We start from the raw sequence: 24,564 nt of genomic DNA on the forward strand, positions 1-24,564 counted from the left end.
GCTGAAAAATATGTGTTTTTCTGAGGATCTCTCTGACGGTTCTAGCTAATTACTGAGACGCCATCTACGGTGCATATCAAAGAGAACCGAGGCTGTTAATCGAGACTTGTATGCCTTTAGTGTACATAAGCAACACTATTGAACTATTGAGTGGTGCAGTACAGTGGGTAATAACACCATGGCAGGCAGGATAGGGTTCAAGTCCCTGACCCTACATTGGCCTACCTGTCTAAGATGATGCATATGAAGGTTGCTCTGGATAGGAGTGTCTGTGAAATGAAATATAAATATATTGTTTATTATATTATGAAACATGACTAGCAGATCACCATTGCTGCACTGTGATATATGGATGGTTGCACTGTGGAATGGTCATCTGATCAGGGCCCAGTTTCCCAGAAGCATCTTATCTGGACCACCAAGTGGTCCAAGACCGTAGATTCTGCGCAAAGCTCTCTTGACCATTTAAGAACCATCTTTGTGCTAAGAAGCTTTCAGAAAGTTGGTGTTATTGGGTAACATCACCTTCTAGTTACAGTTGAACTGTGGTAAATGATATATTTGAATTAAATGAGATATTTAGATGTTTCCTGCTTAGTGGACAACACTGAGCGGCCATATAATTGACCCTTTTATTCTGCAATAGAAAGGGCAGCCCACTAATAGAGAGAGAGGTGTTTTGCTTGATTTATACATCACTTTTAAGATTATTAGACATGCCTATCCATGTTGAGGCCTACATGTCTTCACACCAAGAGTTCCCCATAATACATAAAGGACTTCTGTGGTCTTATGGGGTGTACTCTGCTCAGGTACTGGCTTTAAAGTCCTACATCAGCAGGTTAGCTGATTAAAATGACACAGAACAGCTGTGTAAGCTGTATAGGTCAGGTCCTTCACCCACACTGATGATGGGTGAACGTCTACTCAATGATGACAGACTGCTTGCTTGCTACCTTCGTCTGGGAAAATGCTCTCAAATTCTAACACTTTAGTAAGTATATGAGTGGTGTTTAGGTTTGCTGTAGCAGCTAACACGAAGATGATAAAGGCAACCTTCCCCTCAACTATTCTTATCAGTTATGTGCTTATTAGATACATTAATAACTAAATACAGAGGTTTACTGTGTCAAAGCTAGCTAGCTAGCTTAACTAGCGCTAGCAAGTTAACTGGGTAGTTGGTTAGCTAGCATTAGCTAGCTGGGACTAATTTAGCTAGAGCTAGCAGCTTGTCAGTCTGACTGTGTTAAAAACGACGTTAAACTACAACTACTGTCGAGTATGTGGTCGTAATTTGACCAAATTACTATTATTTACTTGCATAAATGTTAGCTTATGTTAGCTAGCCAAAAGATGTAGAAATTGGAAACCTTAGTCCTTATTCCCTCCCTTATTTTTCTCAGCCTCTTCAGCTAGCTATGTATTACCTTTTATAAAAGGTAGCTACATCTGCATTTCCATAGTTTCATCAGTCTAGGCTTTCCTCTTCATCATTTTCCTTTGCCCAACTAGCTAACCTACTCCTTTCAGTCATTTTCCTCTGTCTAACATCTGTTGCTTTCCTCAACCTGAGCTCTTACTACATTTTCTTTTCCGTCTGCTAACCTAATCCTTTCTATAATTTCACCCACCTAACTAGCTATACTTTCCTATCTTTATTTATTTTATTTTTTTTTACATTTCTAATGTTTTCCTGAGCCTAAACCTGACCCTTTTTTGTGTGTGTCTTAGGCTACACCTAAGTTCTCAGACTAGCCCCTGCATTTTCATAGTTCTACCAGTCTAGGCTTTCATCTGCCACCGTGTTTCTTCACCAACTACTTTCCCCCCTACCTAACTACTATTTTTTTCAATAATTTTCCTCTGTCTAACATCTGTTGCTTTCCTCATTATAAGCTCTTTCTTCTGCTCTTTTTCTTTTCTCTCAGCCTAAACCTAAACCCTTATATAATTTAACCCAACTAACTATACTTTCCCATTATTTCTTACACTTTACATTTCTATTGATTTTCTTCAGCCTAAGCTTAACCTGTTATATAATGTTCTTAGACTAACCCCTGCATTTTCATAGTTTCATCAGTCCAGGCTTTCATCTGCCACCATGTTTCTTCACCTACGTATTTTTTTCAATAATTTTCCTCGGTCTAACATCTGTTGCTTTCCTCATCCCAAACTCTACGATTTTGTTTCCCTCAGCCAATCTAAACCTTACCTTAATTTCACCCACCTAACTATACTTTCCCATCATTTCTTAAACTTTACCTTCCTCTTGATTTTTCTCAGCCTAAACTTTATATAATGTTCTCAGACCAACCCCTTCATTTTCAGTTTCATCAGTCTAAGCTTTTCCCCGCCATCATTTTCCTTTGCCTAACTACTCCTTTCCATCATTTTCCTCTAACAACTACCTTTCCTCAACCTAAACCCGGTGTTTTCTTTTCCCTCAGCCAACGTAAACCTCTTCATAATTTAATCTACTACACAACTACACTTTCCCATCTTTTCATACACTTTAACCTTCTATTGTTTTTCCTCAGCCTAAACTTTACCTCTCCATCATTGACGATGTGATGGAGAGTATTCGTGAACTGTTTCTTGAAGAAGGAGTGGAAGAGCAAGTGCTAGATGACTTGAGGCAGGTAAGAGTCAGTAATACATTCTGAAACTATGAACATGTTGAAAACGGTATTTGTATCAACAAACAAATTTGATTTTTGTTTGGTATGTTAATGTCAGTGGAAGCACATGACCAAAAGACTTCAACTTAATGAGAAAATGGTTTGAGTTGGGCTCCATCAAGCTCAGAAATATCAACCTTAAGATTCAGGGATTAATGGGTTTAGAAACTGTTGGTCTTTGCTGGTGAAGGCTTTAATGGTTTATTTCTCAGTGGGAAAATCCATTTCTCCTTATAGCTGTGGGAGTCCAAAGTCCTGCAGTCCAAAGCTGTGGAAGGCTTTGGAAAAGACAACACCAATCCATCAAATTTTGTTCTGCAGCTCCCAGCAAATTACTCTCAAACTCTTCAGAAACCCACAGGTGAGTTAAACACTGTATTTATCAGGATGTTTAACAAAGGAAAATATTCTAGTGTAAAGATGAAGGTTTCTTGAAGTCACGAAAGTCACAGACTTTAAAGCAACACTATGTAGCATTTTGACCTTAAAATAACAGCTTAAATCATTGTGATGCTCCACTGACCTGTAAAATGGAGAATGATTTTCATCCCTACTCTGGGCTCGGCACTCTGCTAACTGCAATATGTAAGAGATAAGATAAGATAATCCTTTATTAATCCCACAGTGGGGAAATTCTTAGTGTCACAGCAGCAAAGGGATAGCAAGACACTCAGATGCAAAGCGTAGATAAACTATTGCACATTGTATTTTTACATACACATACAGGGGACCTCTTTTCCCTGAACATGTGTGTGTAGTTGTGAAGTGCTGGTTGTGGAGTCTGAAGGCAGCAGGAAGGAAGGATCTGCAATATCGCTCCTTCACACCCTTTGGGTGAAGCAGCCTGTTACTAAAGGAGCTGCCCAGTGCTGCCAGAGTCTCATGCATGGGGTGGGAGCTGTTCTTCAGCATGGATGCCAGCTTTGCTGTCTCCCACCACCTGCACTGGGTCTAAGAAGCTTCCCATGATTGAGCTGGCCCTCTTTATGAGTTTACTCAGTCTCTTCTTGTCTGCTGTCGAGATGCTACTGCCCCAGCAGACCACTCCATAAAAGATGGCAGATGCCACCACTGTGTCAAAGAAAGTCCTCAGGAGTGCTCCCTGCACTTCAAAGGACCTCAATCTCCTCAGTAGGTAGAGTCTGCTCTGGCCTTTCTTGTAGAGTGCAGCAGTGTTAACTGACCAGTCCAGTTTGTTGTTTAGATGAACACCCAGGTATTTATAAGAGTCCACTCTCTCAATGTCCTTACCCTGGATGTTCACTGATTGAGGGGGTTGTCTGCACCTGCGGAAATCAGTTTCATTTGGTCTTTCCCGTGTTTATCTGAAGGTGGTTCTGCAGACACCAGTCCACAAAGTCCTGAATGAGTTCTATGTACTCGCTGTCCTCCTCATTAGTTATGAGTCATCAGAGAACTTCTGGAGGTGACAGGTCGGTGAGCTGTACATGAAGTCAGCAGTGTACAGGGTGAAGAGGAACGGTGCCAAGACTGTTCCTTGAGGGGCCCCTGTGCTGCTGACCACCATATCAGAGACACAGTCCTGTGCCCTCACATACTACAGCTTTCTTAGTCATTTAGGAATAATCTACATTTTGTTCTTCATTATTTTTTATTTATGGTGTTCAGCTGCTTATATAAAACCTGGACTGCCCTCCCCATTCATTTTGTAATTGCAAGTGTTTTCTTTTCAGCTTCAGTGGTTATTCCTGCTGGGCAGCATGCACAGAGTTTCACTGCAAAAGCGGTAAGCGATTATGCATCTTTTATTATTTCTGAATGAAATCAATCATTCTAAATTCAAAATAAACCTATATTGTTCCTTCAGATGTTTGTTTCACAACCAAAATCTTATTAAAACCCAGTAGACTAAAATAATTACATTACACTCTTCCTGAAAAATCCTGGCTCCACAATATGCTAGTGAACTATCTACAAGTGTGCACACCCTCCATTCCAGACATATGAAAACCTGCTGCATTTAGCTGTGTTTTATTACTGGGGTCTTTGATACCTTAGAAAAACAATTGTTTACATTTCCGTGGGTTAAGGACGCTGTTGTGTAGTCGATTTTGTGTTGAAATACTACATGGTGAGAAGATTGTATTAATACACACTTTTCTTTCAGGGCAACACTGGCACTATTGCAACATTTTCTCTTCCACCTGGGGTTACCTATCCTGTTCATATCCCTGCAGGAGTGACCCTACAGACTGCCTCAGGTGAGAGAACCTCTCTTAAACCCCTGCAGATTTTAGCCTATATCACAGTTGGTGCGTTAGAGCACGGAAAATATTAACTATGCAGTGTAAACACCAGCACAGGGATAGAGCCCAAGGTAATATATTAGCACTGGAACTTACTGCAGAACAATAAGTCCGCTATGCTTATTGTAGGCCTTATCAAATTAAAAAAATGAGTCTTTTTTTTTTTTTTTTACTTGATCGATAATTAACAAACACTTTCGGAAGCCCTAATGTATCCTTGTTCTCCTACAGGCCATCTGTATAAAGTCAACGTTCCTGTCATGGTGACTCAGGCTCCAGGGTGTCAGCGGGTCTCTGCCCAAGCTAATCAGCCCTTTGTGGAGCAGAGAAATGTGTCCACCGCCATCATTCACAACATCCCTGCTCAGGTGACTGGCCCATGTCCCCAGACTCAGCCTGTAACTCAAACTTCCAAACCAGCCCTGCCACCACACCAGCAGAGCCAGAAACAACTACTCCATCATCCCAGTATCCCTCTGAATCAAAACACCCAGCCTCAAGCCCCTGTCACCCCTGAGCCTTCCATTAACCAGCAGTCCTCACAGTCACCTTCAGAAAGCCCCAGTGAATTCACCCTGGACGGCATTGAGTTCAGTCCCCAGCCATTAGACATGAGCATGTCCTCACCACTGACCACACAGCTGTCTGCAGGCTTACAGAAAGAGCCAGGGAATGCACAGGTGTTGGATTTCGGAGCCAGTGCACAGGAGATGGTGGAGAGAGCTGTTAAAGCAGAGGAGGAAGCTGCAGCCATGGCCAGCAGTGATGACACCATGAGTCTTTTGCCAGACTTGGAAAGAACACCTGACAGTGCAGTTAAGGTAAAGTGGAAAATGTTAGACTGCAGTGCTGTAATGTCTTCCAAATGTGCAGTACATCATCCTGCGACTGCTTACAGTTGACCTCTAACACTCCAGAGCAATAAAAGCAACCCAGAATCATATACTTGGCTTTGATTGCAGATTTGAATGTACATGTAGTGTCTGGATTCCTACCATTGTGAATTCTGCAAAAATGATGGGAACTGAATCTGACAACTACTGCTATGCAGTAGTGTTAAAAAAACAGTGTAGTTAAAAAAAAGGGATACATTTATCTAAACGTCTCATCTTTCCACAGCTTGAGATGGAACTCCTGAGGGACTACAACTTTAACGAGTTGACCAACATAGTGCAACTGGACGGAGCGTGTGACAGCAGCTCTGAGGCGGGAGAAGAACAGCAGGAGGAGGAGGATCCAGGAGCTATTGGAGAGAACGAGTTTCTAGGCATGATCAACACCGAGGCCCTAAAGGCTCTACAGGGGGCTGGGGACAGCAGTGACCCCAGTGACAGCTCCAGCAATAGTGATTTGCATGACCTAGAGGAGGTGGAAGAGGAGGTGAGGGCAACACAGAAAAAAACTGAGCCTGTAGATATAGCATGTGGTGAAGCAAAACTTGGTGATCTACAGTTAGATCTCTGCAGGTATTATCATATATAATATCATGACTACTTACTTCTGGCAAGAACAATCTCAAACAATCAAAAAGTTCAACTTCAAAAAGTTGTGGTGGCCTCTAATACTTGGCATTCTTAGCAGCATAGTTGTTACAGTCTACTAGATATAAAAACATTAGCACTACCTGCCTGTCCTGTAAGTTGTGAGGTGGGGCATTATGGATTGCACCACTGAGCCATTGCTGCTCATGCCCCTGTCGCCAGTTCACCAGTTATTCTGTCTTCGACCACTTTTGGTAGGTACTGACCACCACATACCAGGAAAACCCCACAAGACCTGCCTGATGTTATGGAGATGCTCTGACCCAGTCGTCTAGCCATCACAAATTGGTTCCTGTCAGAGTGTCTCAGATTCGTATGCTCGCCCATTTTTCCTGTTTTTAACACTTTTATCACCTTCAAGAACTTGACTGTTCACTTGCTGCCTAATATATCCACACCCTGTCAGATCCCACTGTAGATGAACACTGTTTTTCTCTAATTCAAAAGCTCTCCGTTGTGCTAGACCATGAAAGTAAGTGTAATCATTTACAGATGCTTTTCTGTGAATTATTCACCACTGCAAAATTTCTGTACTTGGACAGAGTACAACACAATGACCACAGTGGCATGAACTGTATTTTCCTCTGAACTCAGCATATTACTGAGCATATTACCAAACCATTTTTTTCATTCCTAAAAATACGAGTTGTTTTTGGCATTTGTTAGTTTTTTTTGTTTGTTTGTTGTTTTTTATATGCAGAACCAACAGTGTGCCACAATGTTTTGTAATATTCTGTTTAATGTTTACGTATTGCATCAGGCTCTTAATTTGAAAAGTTCTTTATAATTATGGGCCCTTTTAAGTAAGGAAAAAACTGGAGACTGAATGCTGAATAACTGGATGCTGTTGATATTATTTCTAGGATCCACTGAACTCTGGTGATGATGTGAGTGAGCAGGATATTCCAGAGATCTTCGACACTGAGAACGTCATTGTTTGCCAGTATGATAAGGTAAGATCGTGTGTGTCTGTGTGTGTGGTTTTTTTTTTGGCATATTTTTCTTTTTCTTGGTTACCCAAAATGACCAGTGAACCCACACTGTTCTGTATGTGTTGTCAGTAAAAATACAACTTGGGGGGGCTATTCATGAGCTTTTAAAAATATTAAATGTTTTGAATCTGGTCTGGTTCCCAATAGCACTGTGGACACAGTCTGACTCTGTGTGTTTATTTTTAGACGAGTACATTTCCCATGAAACCACTGTCAAAGATTGTGTGTGTCTTAGTGATTGAAAAGTTTGTGTGTGTGTGTGTGTGTGTGTGTGTGTGTGTGTGTGTGTGTGTTGTGTGTTTTTTTTTTTTTTTTTTTTTTTTTTTTTTTTTTTTTTTCTGGACAGATTCACCGCAGTAAGAACAGATGGAAGTTTTATCTAAAAGATGGTGTTATGTGCTACGGCGGTAAGGATTATGTTTTCTCCAAGGCTGTTGGGGAAGCTGAGTGGTGAACTGGGAGAATTGGTAACCCAGTCTTTAGTTCAACTGGGAAATAGATGCTGCACTTGGTGCTATTACAATGTGGACGGTTTACTTTGTATATCTTTTTGTTATTTTCTTTGACTGTTCGAATCTCAGTTTTCCTCATAGCTAACAGAAACAATGTTTAACTGTTTAATGTATTTATTCATTCATTTTTAGTGGGGTAAAGGGGTGGAGTGTACTCCATATATTTAAAGAAATAACTTAGAAATGCTTAAATGTTTAATTCTTGGTTCTGGGTTTCTTTCACTGTTTAAAATGAAACGCACTGCAGACAAAACTAAACTGTTGTCTCTCTCAAATTATTTATGCGGTCTTGCACCTGATATCAGTGGTTTCGAGATATGTTTGTGACACGTTTACTGATTCTAGGTTTAGTAAGCCAATTTGTAACCCAGTAAGTAGGACACTGGACTGTACCTATTGATCGTCAAGGCTAGGGACAGCCCATTATGCGCCTCAAGCAAAACCAGGACATACTGCTGTCTAATTATTGCATTATTTCTGCCTGGACACTTTCTGGTCTGGATTAGTTACTGCCACACATGTAGCGGGTGTTGCATTTACATGTCTGAGGAGTGTCTGGACTCAACACAACTGCAGGTTGCAAAACTAAGTAGGCCGATTGTCATGGCTTTTAAGGAACAGTAGTTTCAAGGGTTTTGACTCATAGATGCCACCTGTAGGTCACTTAGTTTTGCACTCCATTGTGTTGGAATACTTTTATGGTCTATATAGATGTGAAAATGAAACCCATAATATTTTAAATTCAGTCTAAACAGTGGTGAAATGTCAGTGTCGGAGAAAAGTAATTTCATACAGCCATTTTGCTAGAACTAGTTCAAAAACAGTCATGTTGAACCCTGCGTGTTGAACCTTAAGGAACCTCTTAAGGTGCTTTGAGGAACTTTCAAGAAGGTTTTTGGAAGAAAAGGGTTCCTTGAAGGTTCCTCCAGAAGTTCCTTATGCTTTTAGAATCTTATATTTTAAACAGTGTACAGATATGCAGTTCCAGATTTGCCAGGTTAAAGTACAAATCTTCCAAAGGAATATTACAGTAGCAAAGTCCAGTTACTCAAGTGCTTTCCATCCCTGTTCCGTGGTACATAGCGGCATTCTATTGTGAGATTTTTAATAAGCTGAGACCTTGATGGCATGTTAATGAAAAACATTAGTAGAACCATGTTCATTTAAATTTTATTTGGGCAGAAAAAAATCCATTTGAAAAGTCTCATTTAAAATATTAGCATGTGCACCTGAAGATGAAGTAAAAAAAATTAAATAACTGTATAAAAAAGCGTTCACAGTATATATTAACAGTATGTACAGTTTATATACAGAATGATGCTGTAGAGTAGTTGTATACACATTTTTTTTTTGTTTGTTTTTCTTTTTTTGTTTTTAACATTAACCTCATGTTGCATCCTTGTTGAAGAAGCAGCCCTGCAGCTTGCTGTGGTATGTATGAAACCGGTTTGAACAAGGTTTCCTGGAGCTCTTGTTCTTGGGAGCCAAGGTAACTGCTGAAAGACCTCGCACTCTGTAGAACTCTGCTTGTGTCTGGCAGCAGCCGCAGCGGCTTAAAAGCAGGTACATGTCTCTGCGGAAGGCTCTGGTGAAAATTGTGTAAAGGAACGGGTTACACAGTGAGTTGATGGGATAAAAAAGGATAAGGAGGATCTTGGACTGTGAGACCGTGATCAAAGGCATGCGCAAGGCAGCCGAAATGGCAAAGAACGAGATGGGCACCATACACAAGAAGTCTGTGAAGATGAGCACCGCCATTCGCTTGGCTATCCTGGTGTCCCCGTGCCGCGTTACCACGTTTGGGTTATGCACGCTTAAGTAAATGCCCATGTAGCAGCAGCACACCATTAAGAAGGCTGCCATGTTTAAGACCAGCACAGCTAAGACGTAGCCCTGCGAGGCTGGGGTTTCGATGTCCATTGGCAGACAAATGCTAACTTTGAAGTAGCTGCTGACGCCAAGCACAGGGAGCAGAGCCACTAGAACAGAAAAGACCCAACCAACTGCCATCATGGTCATCATATGTCGCAGTCTTAATCTCCTGTTCCTCTGCATGGCGTAGTTGATAGTGTGCCAGCGCTCCAGGGTAATCATGGTCAGAGTGTAGACCGACAACTCGCTTGCAAAGACTGTCAGGAACCCAGCTATTCCACATCCAGCCCCCGTCTGCCAGTCCGTGGCATGGTTATAATACTCTTGACTGGAGCGGTAGTCCACTAGTGCAATCAACAGCAGGTACAGGCCCATGCACAGGTCAGCAAAGGCCAGGTTGCACATGAGGAACCTGGAGACGGTCAGCTTCTGGTGGCTCGAAAGCAGGACTATCAGCACTGCCAAGTTTCCCAGAAGAGCGAAGACAGTGATGATCCATGTAATAGAGCGCAGGAATCCGTAACCCAGCAAGTCCTCGCAAGGGTTGAAGGCATCGGGTTCTGGGGTGCACTTGAGTATACTGCTGCTGACACACAGATCCAAATCAGGGTAGTGGAAGTTGAGGTCATAAAGGTCAGACAAGTCTTCTGCTGATGGGTCCCTGAGGATAAGTGGAAAATATCAAAGGGCTCCATTAATTGATTGATTGGCAGTTAGTTTGAACCATAATCGGAATATTAAATGAAATGGCATGACTGCTTACGGGATATCTGGTTGGTTGTCCACATTACAAAGCCTAGTTAGGTTCCTAAAGCGACTGAATACAGCATTCTCCCTAGATGGGGACAAAACAATAGTGTGTCAGTGTATTGTCCAACTTTTCATATATACTTGCCAGTTTATTCAAAAGCATTCACTCATTGGCTATTTTATCAGGTGCGTCACCCATATAAGTTCACTGTGTATGGAAAGGGGCTGCCATTGTGCCCAAGGTGGTGGGCCGTTCTCTGCATAGCACTGTTATTGTAGTGGATGTTGCACTGAGACTTTCAGTTTACAAATAATCTACATAAAATGTCCAACAATAAAAAGAAGCTGACAAATGATGAAGGCTGGTGGATAGCTAACATCAACATGCAGTAAGAAACCTGTACACCTTCATGTTTCACAGTAATCAGTGTACAGTGCAAGGTGGCTGGTACACAGCAACAGCTTAACATACACTACCATGCCACTGGAAGTCACTGCTAAGCTTAGAATGGTCCACTACCCAAATGATATTTTGTTGGAGGTTGGAGGATTTTATAGGGTGATGAATTATTAAGCTAAAAATGGGTCACAGTCTGTAATTGTGAACCTATAAAGTGAATCAATATAGTAGAGGTATACACCTACAAGGTAGGTGTACCTCGCAACCATTGTCATAATCATCATAATCATTCTCGACTGGACATTCTGAATCAGACCTGTTGTTGCGTCTCCAGGTGTGGAAGGCACAGCAGTGACTGGGGTAGGTGAGCTCAGCTTCTTGTAGGTCTTGAAGGTTCTCAAGTGGGGGGAGAGTCTTAAGAGCAGGTGCAGACCGAGCTACAAGAAATTTCACCTCTCTAAGGCCCCGGGCGGGGAGTGAACGGAGAGCAGTGGATGACACGTCTCTACAAACACACAAAAGTAAAGATGAACTTATTTTCTTCTTTGAAGCAATTCGATTGTATATCTAAATACCTGTGAAGACAAAATCTGGTGGACTGGAATTTTACTTTCCTTAACAAAAATCGGGGCGTGTGTGTGTGTGTGTGTGTGTGTGTCGTCTGTACATCTATAGTGTTTGAGATTTCACAGATTGTTCATAACACTCTTAGGACTGCTTTCCATTCATGGCGTGCCTTTTTTTTTTTACCTACTTTGTTTCTCTCTTAAAAATAAAGGTGGTTTAAGTGGTTCTTTAAGGGGTGCCATAGCAGATCTTCTTATCCACTTCTTTCTGGTCAGGTTCACGGTGGGTCTGTTGCCCACCCAAAATATTTGGATGCAAAGCAGGACTTTCCCCTGGACTGGGCAGCACTCCATTGCCCACACATTCACATTTAGGAAGGAATATAGCTCCCTGTTAACCCACCATGTGTTTTTGGGAGGTACGGGGAAACCCACAGAGACACATGGAGAACATACCAAACTGCTCCCAGGCAGGGACTGGAGTAAGAATTGAACCCACAGACCTAGGCCCCTGCTAGCAAGAGGCTAAGTGACGTTCTGCTAATGCCAGGACCATGAATCCAATCTGCAAAGGTCTGGTGTGGCTGCAGGGTTTCCTTCCAATCAAGTAGAAGCCCCCCTGATTCCACTTGCTTAATCAGATGGTCTTCAAACACGTGAGGTGTTCTTCTCTTTGGGTGGTCATGGGGCCTCTCTAGTGGAAGCATATAGTTATAATGGCACTTTGCGGATAAGATTGTTGACCCTGGTTGTAATGATTTTACTCTGTATGTAATAAACATAACGGATACCTTTTTTAAACATGGCCCTGTAGAATGGGTACATGGCTCTTTCATAACAAGGCTAAAGTTTGAGGTGATGGTGACACTTGCCTTGAAATACTTGAGTGGGAGGGCCTCTCTGCTCCCCATAAATATACAGACCTTGGCCAATAGATAGGAACTTTTAAATATATACTTTTTCAGTCGGTTTTGCTTAAGTCACGGTTGATTTCAACATGCTCTTCTGTTTGTTAATGTTTTCAACTAAATAATACCCAAGTAAAAGTCTCGTGTTCAAAGCTTACTTACAGCAAATTTGGTCCCAAAGCTCCTTCAAGTGCATCATCATGGATTTTACAGAGTTGCCTGTTGTCCTTCAGAATTCTAAAGAAATGGAAAAAGTTTTTTTGGTTGATCAGTATTGATTTAATGTAATACTTACAGTACGGAGCAAAAGCTTATCTGCTTATCTGTGTAGCAAATGTTGATTTACTTGGTAAACCATTAAATTTAAAAAGTAGTGACTTTACATCACTGTGTTCATTAAAACATCTCATCTTGGGAGTATTATTTACAGTGATCATCCAACACCTGGTTTGGTAAAACAGTGTTTAATAATGGCGAATCAGGTGAGCTGGTGATGGAATTGAACACATCCACGTTTTTTTTTTTTTTTTTAAGCTTGCTCAAAAGATCGTAACTACTACAACATTAAAGATGTTTTTATTTATTTTTTTATATATATACTGTGTTTATGCTTACATGTATCTGTCCTAACATGATGTCCTAACTGGTGTTTTTACAGTAAATAATGAGATTGATGACTTTAAATAATGTACTAAGGTGCTTAAAACATATATACAGTACTGAACACTGTTAACCTTAAACATTTAGGGGTTCTTCAATCTGAAACTGGAGGAAGCTCTTAAGGTGCTTTGAGGAGCCTTCAAAAAACATTTCTTGAAGGTTCCTCAAATCACCTTAAGAGCTTCCTCCACAGTAAAGAACCCCTAAAACTTCCTCAAGGAACCTTTAACAGTGTATATCTGTAGACTGGTACTGCACAATATCATAACAGAGAAAAACGCAGCACACATGCAAGCTTAAATATATGGCCTTAACTCGATGACTACTGTACCCACATTGTATTGTACCCAGATATTGTACATGCTAACGACAATCTGCTATCTGGCCACTCAGTCTAAATAAACACTCAAAGTGTACATGGTTAACAAAACACTGCAGCACAGTTTTGTCTCATTATATATTTATTTGATCTGTACAATATGTTCTTTTGATTAGACAGAACCTTCAACCTCAATACAAACAACTGATCCTGCCACTCAACTGGAGACAAGAGAGACTGCTTCCTGTAAACATGTCTGAAAGTGATGCATCTGAAAGAGTGAACCTTCTCACAGTGATAAGAGATACGTACAGCTTATCCAGTTTGGTCCCATTGAACGCGTGAGATTTGATCTCGGTGAATCCGTTCCGGACTAGATTCCTGAAAGAATTGATGCAAAGAAACCAGTGTTAAACTGTGGTCAAACGTCGGTGCGGTTATAATTTAATCTTGGAATGTCCATAAATAGTTACTTTGCAGTAAATAGAAAACAGAATAAACAATAGTATCATTATGGTTTAGCACTTCAGTTGGAGCTCTGTATAGTACAGTAAAATGTTCAATTATTCATGATTATGGCATTTTCTTTTACCCTAAATTACATTACTGTGACAAATTACATTACTGTGCTTACACATTAATTATAATTTTTTTTTTTTTAATTAAATTAGAAATAATTAATTATGTTTAACTTCTGAAAGGAAACCCCTGGTTAACTTCTTGAAAGTTATCTCACTGACCCCTTTGTGGGTTGTGATACTGAGAAATATATTTTATACAAATTATTATTATGTTATTAATTTTAACAATACAAAATATATTGTTGTACTATTGTAATTTATTGCAGACTGTTCTCTCTTTCTCTATTTCTCAGTTATTGTATGCCTTTTTTCTATTTCTATTACAGGTTTAGCAGTAATAAAGGTTTTAAAAGTTAAGAGTTTAAAATAACACGAAAACCCTTCACTAAATTCCTACAGCAGCTCTAGAGTTTATGCTACAATTTAGATGTCTGATAATATTAATTCCACAAAAATATGTGCTTCAGTCTAGATCTATAGTTCCATTGTTCACCAAACAAATTTTGATCAGTCTGAACAACTTAGTGAAGTTTCTACAGTACCCAGCAGTCAAATGCAGTGATCTTTCTGTACTCACATGTACATGTACTCCTTGGATATACCTTGAAATGCATTGGCTGGTATGCTGTTGATGTGCATGTTGTCTCCAATCTCCCTTCAAGTAAGAGAGACAGAACAATGAAACAAGAGAATGTGAGACGGATCACATCTTTAGTAGACATTCTCATTATATTTAACTTCAGATGCATAAACTGAGCACGTTTCAGTTTTCGAGGCAGCCTTTTGAGGTACTGAGGTTCTTTCCTTCTCAGCAATCCTCAAAGGTATATTTATGGAAATTAACATGGAGCGTCTTAACGCTGTATTAGCCAAACTGGGCTTAAATCCAAAGATATGTGCTGCAGCTCTGCAGGTGCAACTGGAAGGCTACAGTCTTAAATCTCTGAGAGACATGAGTACTTACAGAAAGAAATATAACTCCATTGAGGAGATAGTGGAAAGGTCTGGAAAATGCCTCATTCCTGTGTTACAGATGCTCCTAAACACAGCAAACCAGACAGACATAAGACACCGCCTGACACGACACAACTACGTAAGCATTGTAAAAGAATAGCTCAGAGTAGATGGTGAGATTGTCTTACAGGTATCTTAATTTGGGCAAGTCTGTGAAGGCACCGTTTTCAATGACCATCAGCTGATTGATATTCTGTATTGATCTGAAAAAGACATCAAAGAGAAATTGCGTGTTATCGGATGTTTTCCGTCATCAGTTTTATGTTAAATTGTGTTTTATAAAATATCAAAAAAATATCAGTGCAAACATTTGGACACCCTAAGTGTTGTAAAGGCTCAGATTTGTCTGAGAAGGTCTTAGACCTTGATTTGACCTGGGGCAGGTCACCAGCTGTAATCCGAAAGTCAATTGAATCAATCAATTTCCAAGCTTCATAACTTATCTGACTTTTCAAACCTTGTACTAACACTCAGCAAAATCGTAAGGTGGGCCTCTTAGCAACTGTGTAAAAATCTGATAAAGTAGGTAACCGATTTCTTACAGGCATGGGAAGACTATAAGGAGGTAGCCAAGCATGTTCAGTTTGCTGTTTCCAAAGTGTGTAATGTTCAGGGCAACTGTGGAGGTCAAGATGAGATCTTAAAGACCAAGAAAACTGCTCATATGCTGGTAAGACAGGCAAATCTAAATCCCTATATCACTGCAAAGAACCTGCATAAAAGTCAAGAGGGTGGTGCATCATTTCACTGTGCAGTGTTTCTGTCATTCTGACATAATTCTCATTAAATAGTCGAGTAAGGGAAACCTTGTCTGCAAGTAATAAAGTATTCTACAGAACATCTGGAAAACCTTGTCTGCAAGTAATAAAGTATTCTACAGAACATCTGGGAAACCTTGTCTGCAAGTAATAAAGTATTCTACAGAACATCTATGCAAAGACAGGTTCTGAAACCAAGGTAAAACAGAATGAAAAAAAGAGAATCCATGAAACTCCAACTGAGAAGCATGTGAGTGGCTCTATCATGCCTCAGGGTTGAGCTGCTACCAGTGGCTTTGGCAGTACTAAAGAGGTGGAGGCAGGAATAAATTCTGACATCTTTTAAAGCAGCACTATGGAAAATTGGCATTTCTCCCCCTACAGTCGGGAAGTGTAATTTGTGCATTGAGCCACCACTTCAGGACATGTATTTCTGGACAAGCTGACAGAGACAGAATTGTCACTGAAAGTGAAAGCAGCATGTGGACGGAAGTGGTAGAGTAATATTACAAGATTTTACACAAATATGACTTGTTACACAGGAGAACTATCCTGCCCGCTTCTCCAAAGTTAGCAGCTTACTGTGCCCGGAGTAGCAACAACAACGGCACCATTCTCATTATTACAGGCCAATGGAGCATCATGATTTTAAAGCTGTTTTAGGGTAATTTTAGGGTAAACTGCTACATAATGTTGCTTTAAAATACTGAAAAAGAGTCTGACAGGAGCCTTGCTTCTACAACAGGATAATGACCAAAAATGTACACTCTTAAAAGTAAAGATGCTACACATGGTTCTTTATGTGATGCCATAGAAAAAGAAAACACATTTTGGTTCCATAAAGAAACGTGTTATCATAGAGATGAGTGTGAAGAACCTTAAAAGACCAAAAAAATTATTTAATTATTAATTAACTGGTCACATCTCTTCTGCAAAAATGATTCTTTATGAAACTAAAAGTGGTTCTTCTGTTTTTTTAATATGTCCCTCAAAAACCATCTTATGCATGCAAGATGACCCAGGGATACATCCCAATACCTAGAGGCCTTCTGCAAAGAAGAGTGCTGTGATTTCTGCCAGGGGGTGCTGCTAACTATGACTCTGACTCTAGTGCCCGTGCCCAAACTGTTGCACAAACAACATTTGATGATTGTATTGCTGTATTTCTGAATGTTATGAAAGACCAAGTAACTGTGCATTTCAATTTTCCAAACAGTGATGTATTTTGCACAAGGTAAGTTAGACACCCTTACGGCTGTAATTGAATAGAAAGGACTTACATTTCTACAAGGCTGTGGATGGAGAGAAACGCCTCACTTCGTATTTTCCTGATTGAGTCACTTTGGGAAATTTCACTGCAGCAGAGACAGATTTTTTTAGAGGTTAATTCACAAGGTTTTAATGTATTTTATTTTAAAGCTAATACAGCGACCAGAGCATAAAGATGAACTGCTGAATGAACTGCTCTTTAAGTGCTATTGATGGCTCAGTCCTCAGCTTTTTATCCTCCCCAACGTTTTACTTATCCAGTTGCCATAATGGCAGTTCATTACAGAACACTCCTACGTAATCAGGGAGCACTTACACTCAGTTTAAGAACATTTAAAATGCTTCTTAGGTGTTTGATGACGTAACGCCCTCCTCACTTTTCGAGAACGTAATTGCTGTTGCAATTGCCTTTTCCAATTCAAACAAATTGCGGAGGATTCTCAGGAAGACGTGCGCTTTTACTTGCGGAGTTTGTTACTCTGATTTATATGTAGACTATGTAGAATATTTGGTAATTGAACACTCCTGCCATCACACTGGTGACCTTTCTGGCCAAGGCACTCGTTAATACACAGTTATTATTGAGATCTGTTAATACACAGTTATTATTGAGTTATTATTGAGATCTGGCTTAGAGGTATCTTTGAACTATTAGTCTATTCTAACTAGCTATGGTCTTTCTTGGGTAAATAGCAAAGCACTTTTGTAAGTCGCTCTGGACAAGAGCGTATGCTAAATGCCGTAAATGTAAATGTAAATCTGGTGTTTCTAAATCATCACATTACATTACACACGTTAATTATTGTACAGTGACACTGCAACTTCAAATATGACCATGTTCATGGAATATCTCCACAGTACTGCTCTTCAGCAAGATGCACAGTCACCCCAATGTTGCCAACTTAAAACCACATTATAAACAGCCTTAGGTTTAAGCTGATTAAAATACAGTGAATAGGCAAAGTAAACTCTATAAAACTAGGTGTTAATCAATAACCAGAAAGTCATATCCCTGTGGGTGCTTGAAAGATATTTTGTAGAGCGCTAAATGACTGTACCAAATCTCAACAATGATAAGAAAGACTGAAAGTGGTTGAGGGTTGAAAAGCAGCAAACCCCTGCAATCAGTGTAAAACTCAGCAATTGTGTATCAGCTGATGCTCTGGACAAAACATGCTCTACTAATAGCTGGAAAACACACTCACTGTTCATTACAAGATTCTGAATCTGTAAATTTAAGGATTTGGCAGCAATGAGTCACACTTCCTCAGGTTGGTGTATTTACCTTGGATTAACATTAACATTGGATTAAGGAGACCTTGTGTACAAGGATGACCCCAAACTCACATTCTTGACACGTTGAGAAGACCTTTGAAAGTCCTGCTGGCCACTTCTCTGAAAGGCAGATGCGTCAGTCTTCTAGAAATACAAAAACACATGGCAAATCTTTAACTTGAGTGATGAGACATGGCCGAGACACATTTACCCCTAGGTCAAATCTGCTCTCCTGCTTTCTTGAACTTTGGTGACAGGACCTGTTATCAACTGGAAACGTTCACTTGAGGCAAAGCCTGGCGAAGACTTGCACCGTTATTTGGAAAGACGTGTCCCAATTCAACAGTTAACATGTAAACAAAGACAAGCAAAGTCATTCAGTGTTGTCTGATTGTGAAACAGTCCAGTTTGGGGAGACGTTCAAAGTCAGAACTGGTCTCAGTGGTGGTGAAAGGCACCAGACATCTGAATTGCCTCTCAAATCTCCTTCACTGAAAGTCATTAGGAATATGCTGCTTTATAAGAGTTTTTGGATTTACCACTACTGTCCACATTACATATGAAATTCAGAACATATAGAACATATAGGTTCACTGGTTGTGACGTTCTTACCCAGAGCCACTTCCAGTTAAATCATGTTACACAGGTAGGTGAAAGTACCATTAGGAGCCCAAGACTCCTAACCTTGTGTTACAGGAAAGAGGGAAGGGGGGTCAGTATTATTAGTTAGTCAATTTCTGTACTACTTCTGTACCACCCTTGACCTGACCACTCTGACTGACCACTTTTTCAATGTTATTCTAATGTTACCTGGAGATTTTACTTTTGACTTATTAAGTGCTTAAGACTTTTGATCAGTACTTTATGATCTAGGCACATAACTCTTAACAAACAACAGTACCGAGGTTCTTTGTAGCAGTAGTTGACCCCCTTGATTTGTAGCAAATATCTGGATCACTAGAAGTACCACCATATTTAACCACTGCCTTGGCTAAAGAACCCTTGGAGATGTACTACACTGTTAAATGTATAAGATCCTTGAGGACCTTTTGGGGGTTTTCAGTTTGAAACTGTAAAGGAACCTCTTAAAGTGCTCTGAGGAACATTTTTCTTCTAAAATCCTTTTCCTTTAAGGAACCTCCAAAGGTCTAAGGGTCCAAACACACCATCGAATACAGTAATTTATCCAGGGGTCCCCAAACTTCAAACTTTTGCATACGACTGTGTCTATCTTTAAGGATTCTCTAGTAAAGTAAGTATTCCTCAAGAACCCCCAGATGATCTATAATCCAAAGACACAGGGATAACGCAACAATCTGGACAGTCTTAGGGTCCCTGAGGTGAGTTTGAGAACCACTGATATATAGTAGAACCCTGACAACTGAAAGAACATGTTTAAATGGTTCTTCTGTTGGATGGATAAACTGTGTATAATAATAATAATAATAATAATAATAATAATAATAACTCATTTAGGCAAACATTAACTCACTAACTTCATCTGAATTTGATCATATTCTCTTAATTTCAAGCAAACCTGAACCTCCTTTCCTGAAACACTGAAGCTTTACTCACAGGCTGCTGATCGTGGATGCACTCTGAGTTTGTGTGTGTCTCGTGCAGATCACTCTGTCCGGCGTGCACCGGCAAATCGGTGGGCAGGAGAAAGTCCAGCAGCGAACCACGTTCCCCACACTGACCACCACCAGCAACATCATTAGCACCGTCCTGGACAGCCGCAGAGCCATAGTTCCTCTCCAGAGGTCTCTCCGCCCCACAGACGCATGAGCCTCTGTCCTCCTAGAGCCCGTGCACCTGCTGCTCGGAAACGCGCGGCCTTTCTGATTTAGTGCGCGCGCGTCACTGCACCAAGGCGTAGCAGGAGCCACTCAGCAAGGTTGGTTTCCAAGCTCTCTCTCTCTCTCTCTCTCTCTCTCTCTCTCTCTCTCTCTCTCTCTCTCTCTCTCTCACACTCACACACACACACACACACACATACACACCACGAGGGGGGCGTCTTTTGTTGGCAGCAAGTGGGCATCACCCAGCCAAGATATAATGCTGAACATAACAGAGGAGTGCTTGCCCTAGTGTGCTAAGTGTCCTAACTGTCATTAATCATGAATAAAATAATGATGAATTATTACTATCATTATTTCTCTTATTATTATCACTGTCTTATTATTATTATTATTATTATTATTATTATTATTATTATCTTATTATTATTATTCTCACCCCAGAGCAGCTCCACTTGTTTTTTGTAGGTTTATGTATCTGAACTTTGTGTCTCATTCAAAAAAAAAAAAAAAAAATATATATATATATATATATATATAAAATATTAGGGGTTACCTTATATTGGTCCACAGCATTATTGCATATGCTGAGCAACTTAAACTGTTGATTTCTAATTAAAACTAAAATAATAAAAAAATTATATTACTATAATTATTCATAATCACTTTAGTCATCGTTTTGGAACTGATACTTGGTCATTATTTTTAATAATACGTTTTTCTTTTTTCACAGACGGATGTGGAACCAATAATCTCCCTATGACAGGGTCAATGACTACTTTGAGGACACATTTAATCATGTTTAATAATATAATAATAATAATAGTTGTATTACTTTTTCACATTAGAGTTTGAATAAACACACTTTGGGATATGGAAAGGCACTTAAATGTCAAGTACTAATAATGACATTGGTACATTGTACAAAACATAATGATGTGCATCTTAATTAAAATGTTAAAAAGAGGACAGACTAAGGCGCTGCCACTATGACCCTGATCATTAGAATCCTGGGTCAAGCTGCCTGCTTTTCATATTAAAAACAGAAGTGATTTTAAAGTTTGTAACCTGTCAAACTGCAGAATTCTTACTGGACGATCCTCACTAAGTTACCATCTACGTTGCTGAGAATCCTGTTTTTGCAAAATCATAATTTAAGTACTTTTATAGTTAGTAAAGTTGTACAGTTAAATTGATCTCTTTGCATAATAAATCTTGGAAATCCAGGGTCCGAACACAAGGTCAGCCATGCAGTGGAACCCCAGGAGTAGAGAGGGTTCAAGGGGCCCAACAGTGGCAGCTTAGTGGACATGTCTTCATCAGGCTTAATCCTCAGCATATTATAAATGCTTCAGAGGCACACGACCACAGACGTCTTCTAACTTTCATAGCGACTCGTTTCTGATGGAGATTATTTCTGAAGATGATTTCATATCGTGTTCATATAGTCTTGTATGTGTGTGTGTTAATTAGATTTAAGTGACTGGAATTACACAGGAGTGGCTTTGCAGAGATGTTGTGCCCTGGGTTGGTGGATGTTTGTCAGCAGTGGTGAATGATGATGATTTTAATTGTTATTCTTGGTATTTTCAATTTAGCTTTGACTGCTGGATGCTTAATTACAGTGTTCATAGAGCCACTTTGACTTACGTCTTTGCCACGGGTTGACATAAAGCTTGTGTAAGTGACAAGGTGAGTCACCTGGAAAAGCTTTGAGCTTTCATGGTCACTGTAATAACAGCAAACACACAGATATTCCCACATTAACACTCACCGTTTCCACAATCATACACTTTTGAATATCTCTGCAGGATCACCTTGCAGGATAATGCCCAGTCATCCTCTCCTCGGGTTCTGTTTAGACTGATTCTTATCTTCAGGCTTTTCTATTGCAGACATATTGTTTAAATAATAATGCTTCCTTTATGTAGCTCAAGGTTGCTTAATGGAGCGTCAATAAGAGACCGTCAACAAAGCACACCAAGTGGAGCACAGTGACAAAACCAAGGAGAAACGGCAACATACAGCATTGTGAACACTGTAAAGTGGAGGCTGTAACATAGAACGGGGAAAAGAGAAAGATAATCACTTCAATTTTGGTTAAAAAGAGGTTAAATGTTAGTCAAATACAGAGGCTAATGGTGGTGGCAGATGCAGTCAGCTCCATAAGTATTTGGACAGTGACAAAGTTTTTGTAATTTTGACATTGGACATGGTGGTCTCCTGCTTTGTGAGCATTCGTTATTTTAATGTTCAGAGTGCTAGGCAACTGCTCAGAGGAGCCCATGTCTGCTGATTGTTAAGGATTTCATTGCTGCTGATTGTTGAGGAGCCCATGGCTGCTGATTGTTAAGAATCTCATTGCTGCTGATCGTTGAGGAGCCCATGGCTGCTGATCATTTGGCCCAAGGCTTCTGTTTGTTGAGGAGTCCATGGCTGCTGATGGTTGAGGAGCACATGGCTGCTGACTAAAAAAAATTAAGCAGTAGCTGTGCATTGCATTGAAATGGGTGTTCTCAGGGCTCTCAGAATATACTGGATTTATAAAAATCAAATAAGTAACATCTAAAGTTTGGCAATTTATTATGGTAGAGTTTCATAAGAAGACTCAAATATTATTGACACAGGCAGGCAATATGTATAAATCCAGTGTCAGGAGTCAAAGTCAGCCCATAAAGATGTTGGTAACTCTTGATTAGCTGACATAATATGAGCAACACTAAATTCTGCAGTGCAGTTCCCCTGAACTATCACACCCTGGCCATAAACTGAAGTGTAATTACCCTGAACAAATGAATGACAACAAAACACCAAAAAAAAAAAAAAAGCACATAAAAAAAGCCTGTGCGGCTCATTGGTTGTTTGGCCTCCCTAAATATGGGCTCCTGAGTACAGCTGGTACAGGTTGTTCCCGTATCTGTTTTGTTTTTTACAACCATAGCTGTCTAGTTTCAACCAGTCAGAGTAGTAGCGGATTAATAGTTATAAAAAATGTGTCACATCCACTAAATGGCTTCTACCCTACCTATCTTAGTGCTTTTCTATTTTAACATACCCACTTCAACTGTAAAAGGGCTTGTTATTTACTGTGGCTGATTAGCCTATTTACCCCACTGTTATTTTGCCTCAGAACGCCCCCTTTCGCCCCCTTTTGCCCCCCCCCCCTTCTTTTATGGAGTTGTCTGTCTTCAGTGTTACGGCTAAAACATAAATAAGCCAGTGCTTTTTCCTCCTAAGGTATGTTTAGCTCCAGTTTGGCTCAGTTGAAGTAGTCCAGTTTGTTTTGAGGGGTCAGATGTTGGAGAGAAGAGATGGCCTGCATCGCAATTGTGATCTACACACTGATACTATACGGTATGGCCTATATACTAATCTTAATCGTGAGGGCTTGGCAGGTTAGTACACTAAATGTTAATGTACTAAGCTGTTTTGCACTAACAGGAAGTGATAAATAGTTGCTGTGCCAACATACATCACTGCAAGGTCTCTTCTTTTTCACCCTAAGTGATGGGATTGAGAGGGAGGACCATCCTACCAGAGAGAGCGAGACCAATTTTGCTGTCTTGGATGCCTGGCCATGGATGGCTGTAGCATCACTGGGGATCGAGCCAGTGGTCTCCCGATGAGGAGGCCACTGCTTAGACGTCTTAGACAACCTAGGGCACTACTAAGGAGCCTATTCTATTACAGATTACTTAACAGTTTGACATGGTTTGAAGCAAGCATGTAATGCTTTAGGCATTCAGTTAGTACAATGGAAATTGACGGTTCATAAGCATCCATTATTTGTGAACCACTTCAGCAAATGTCCGTCACTAAACATATCTTGGCTGATCGAACCCATAGGAGGTAGATTTATTTTGCCAAGCATTTCCTTTAAAATTAGAACTGACGACAGAAGTGGTAGGAGGGGCCAGAGCAGAAAGTTAATTTGTCCAACCAGCGGTTCTGCAGGGATGACAACGACCGGCTCAGAAGTCGGGGAGAGAACGAGAAAGAGCATCTTGCTTGCAGCAGTATTCATGTGAGCAACACAGTCATGCCATTTTGCCTGTCAGTCAACATCAGTAATGTCTGAACTTGCACACACTGAGGTGTCTGCACCTGAAATAGAAAAGGGCACTCTGACCGAAAAGCCCACTGCTTCTGACGCAGAGACACACTCTTTTGTAAAGCTGTTGAAATCATTAAGCCCTCCACTACCTATTGTCCCTCACTGCTTGGAGGACAAGATACGAAGCACATGACACACTAAGAATGGGTGATATTTTCCTCGCGCCAAAAAGGGGGACGAAACCATGAAATGAGCGAAGAACCAACTTGACCATAGCAGGTGTCTGAGTGCCGACCTCGCTCTTTCACAAAGTAACGTGGCGTGGCCTACTTTTTAACGGCAGGAGGTC

At 40.3% G+C, this 24,564-nt stretch overlaps 2 protein-coding genes across 2 annotated transcripts; one reads left to right on the forward strand and one right to left on the reverse strand.

Annotated features, from left to right (window-relative positions):
- Positions 1–970: 970 nt before the first annotated feature.
- On the forward strand, positions 971–8,232 carry gtf2a1l (general transcription factor IIA, 1-like). Its single transcript, XM_072670756.1, has 9 exons — positions 971–994; positions 2,538–2,639; positions 2,916–3,039; positions 4,373–4,425; positions 4,807–4,900; positions 5,177–5,766; positions 6,065–6,325; positions 7,350–7,439; positions 7,825–8,232. The coding sequence occupies exons 1-9, from the start codon at positions 971–973 to the stop codon at positions 7,930–7,932; spliced, it is 1,446 nt and encodes a 481-aa protein (XP_072526857.1). The 3' UTR covers positions 7,933–8,232.
- Positions 8,233–9,376: 1,144 nt separating this feature from the next.
- Positions 9,377–20,110, reverse strand: LOC140547167 (lutropin-choriogonadotropic hormone receptor-like). The gene is made up of 11 exons (XM_072670754.1): positions 19,938–20,110; positions 18,435–18,506; positions 17,099–17,173; positions 15,189–15,263; positions 15,011–15,085; positions 14,624–14,701; positions 13,778–13,846; positions 12,649–12,723; positions 11,329–11,517; positions 10,626–10,697; positions 9,377–10,523 (listed from the first exon to the last, which is right to left on the reverse strand). Exons 1-11 carry the CDS (start codon positions 20,108–20,110, stop codon positions 9,377–9,379), a joined length of 2,100 nt encoding a protein of 699 aa, XP_072526855.1.
- Positions 20,111–24,564: the final 4,454 nt, after the last annotated feature.

The sequence above is a fragment of the Salminus brasiliensis genome, chromosome 24, assembly GCF_030463535.1.
Source record: "Salminus brasiliensis chromosome 24, fSalBra1.hap2, whole genome shotgun sequence".
Classification (NCBI taxonomy): domain Eukaryota; kingdom Metazoa; phylum Chordata; class Actinopteri; order Characiformes; family Bryconidae; genus Salminus; species Salminus brasiliensis.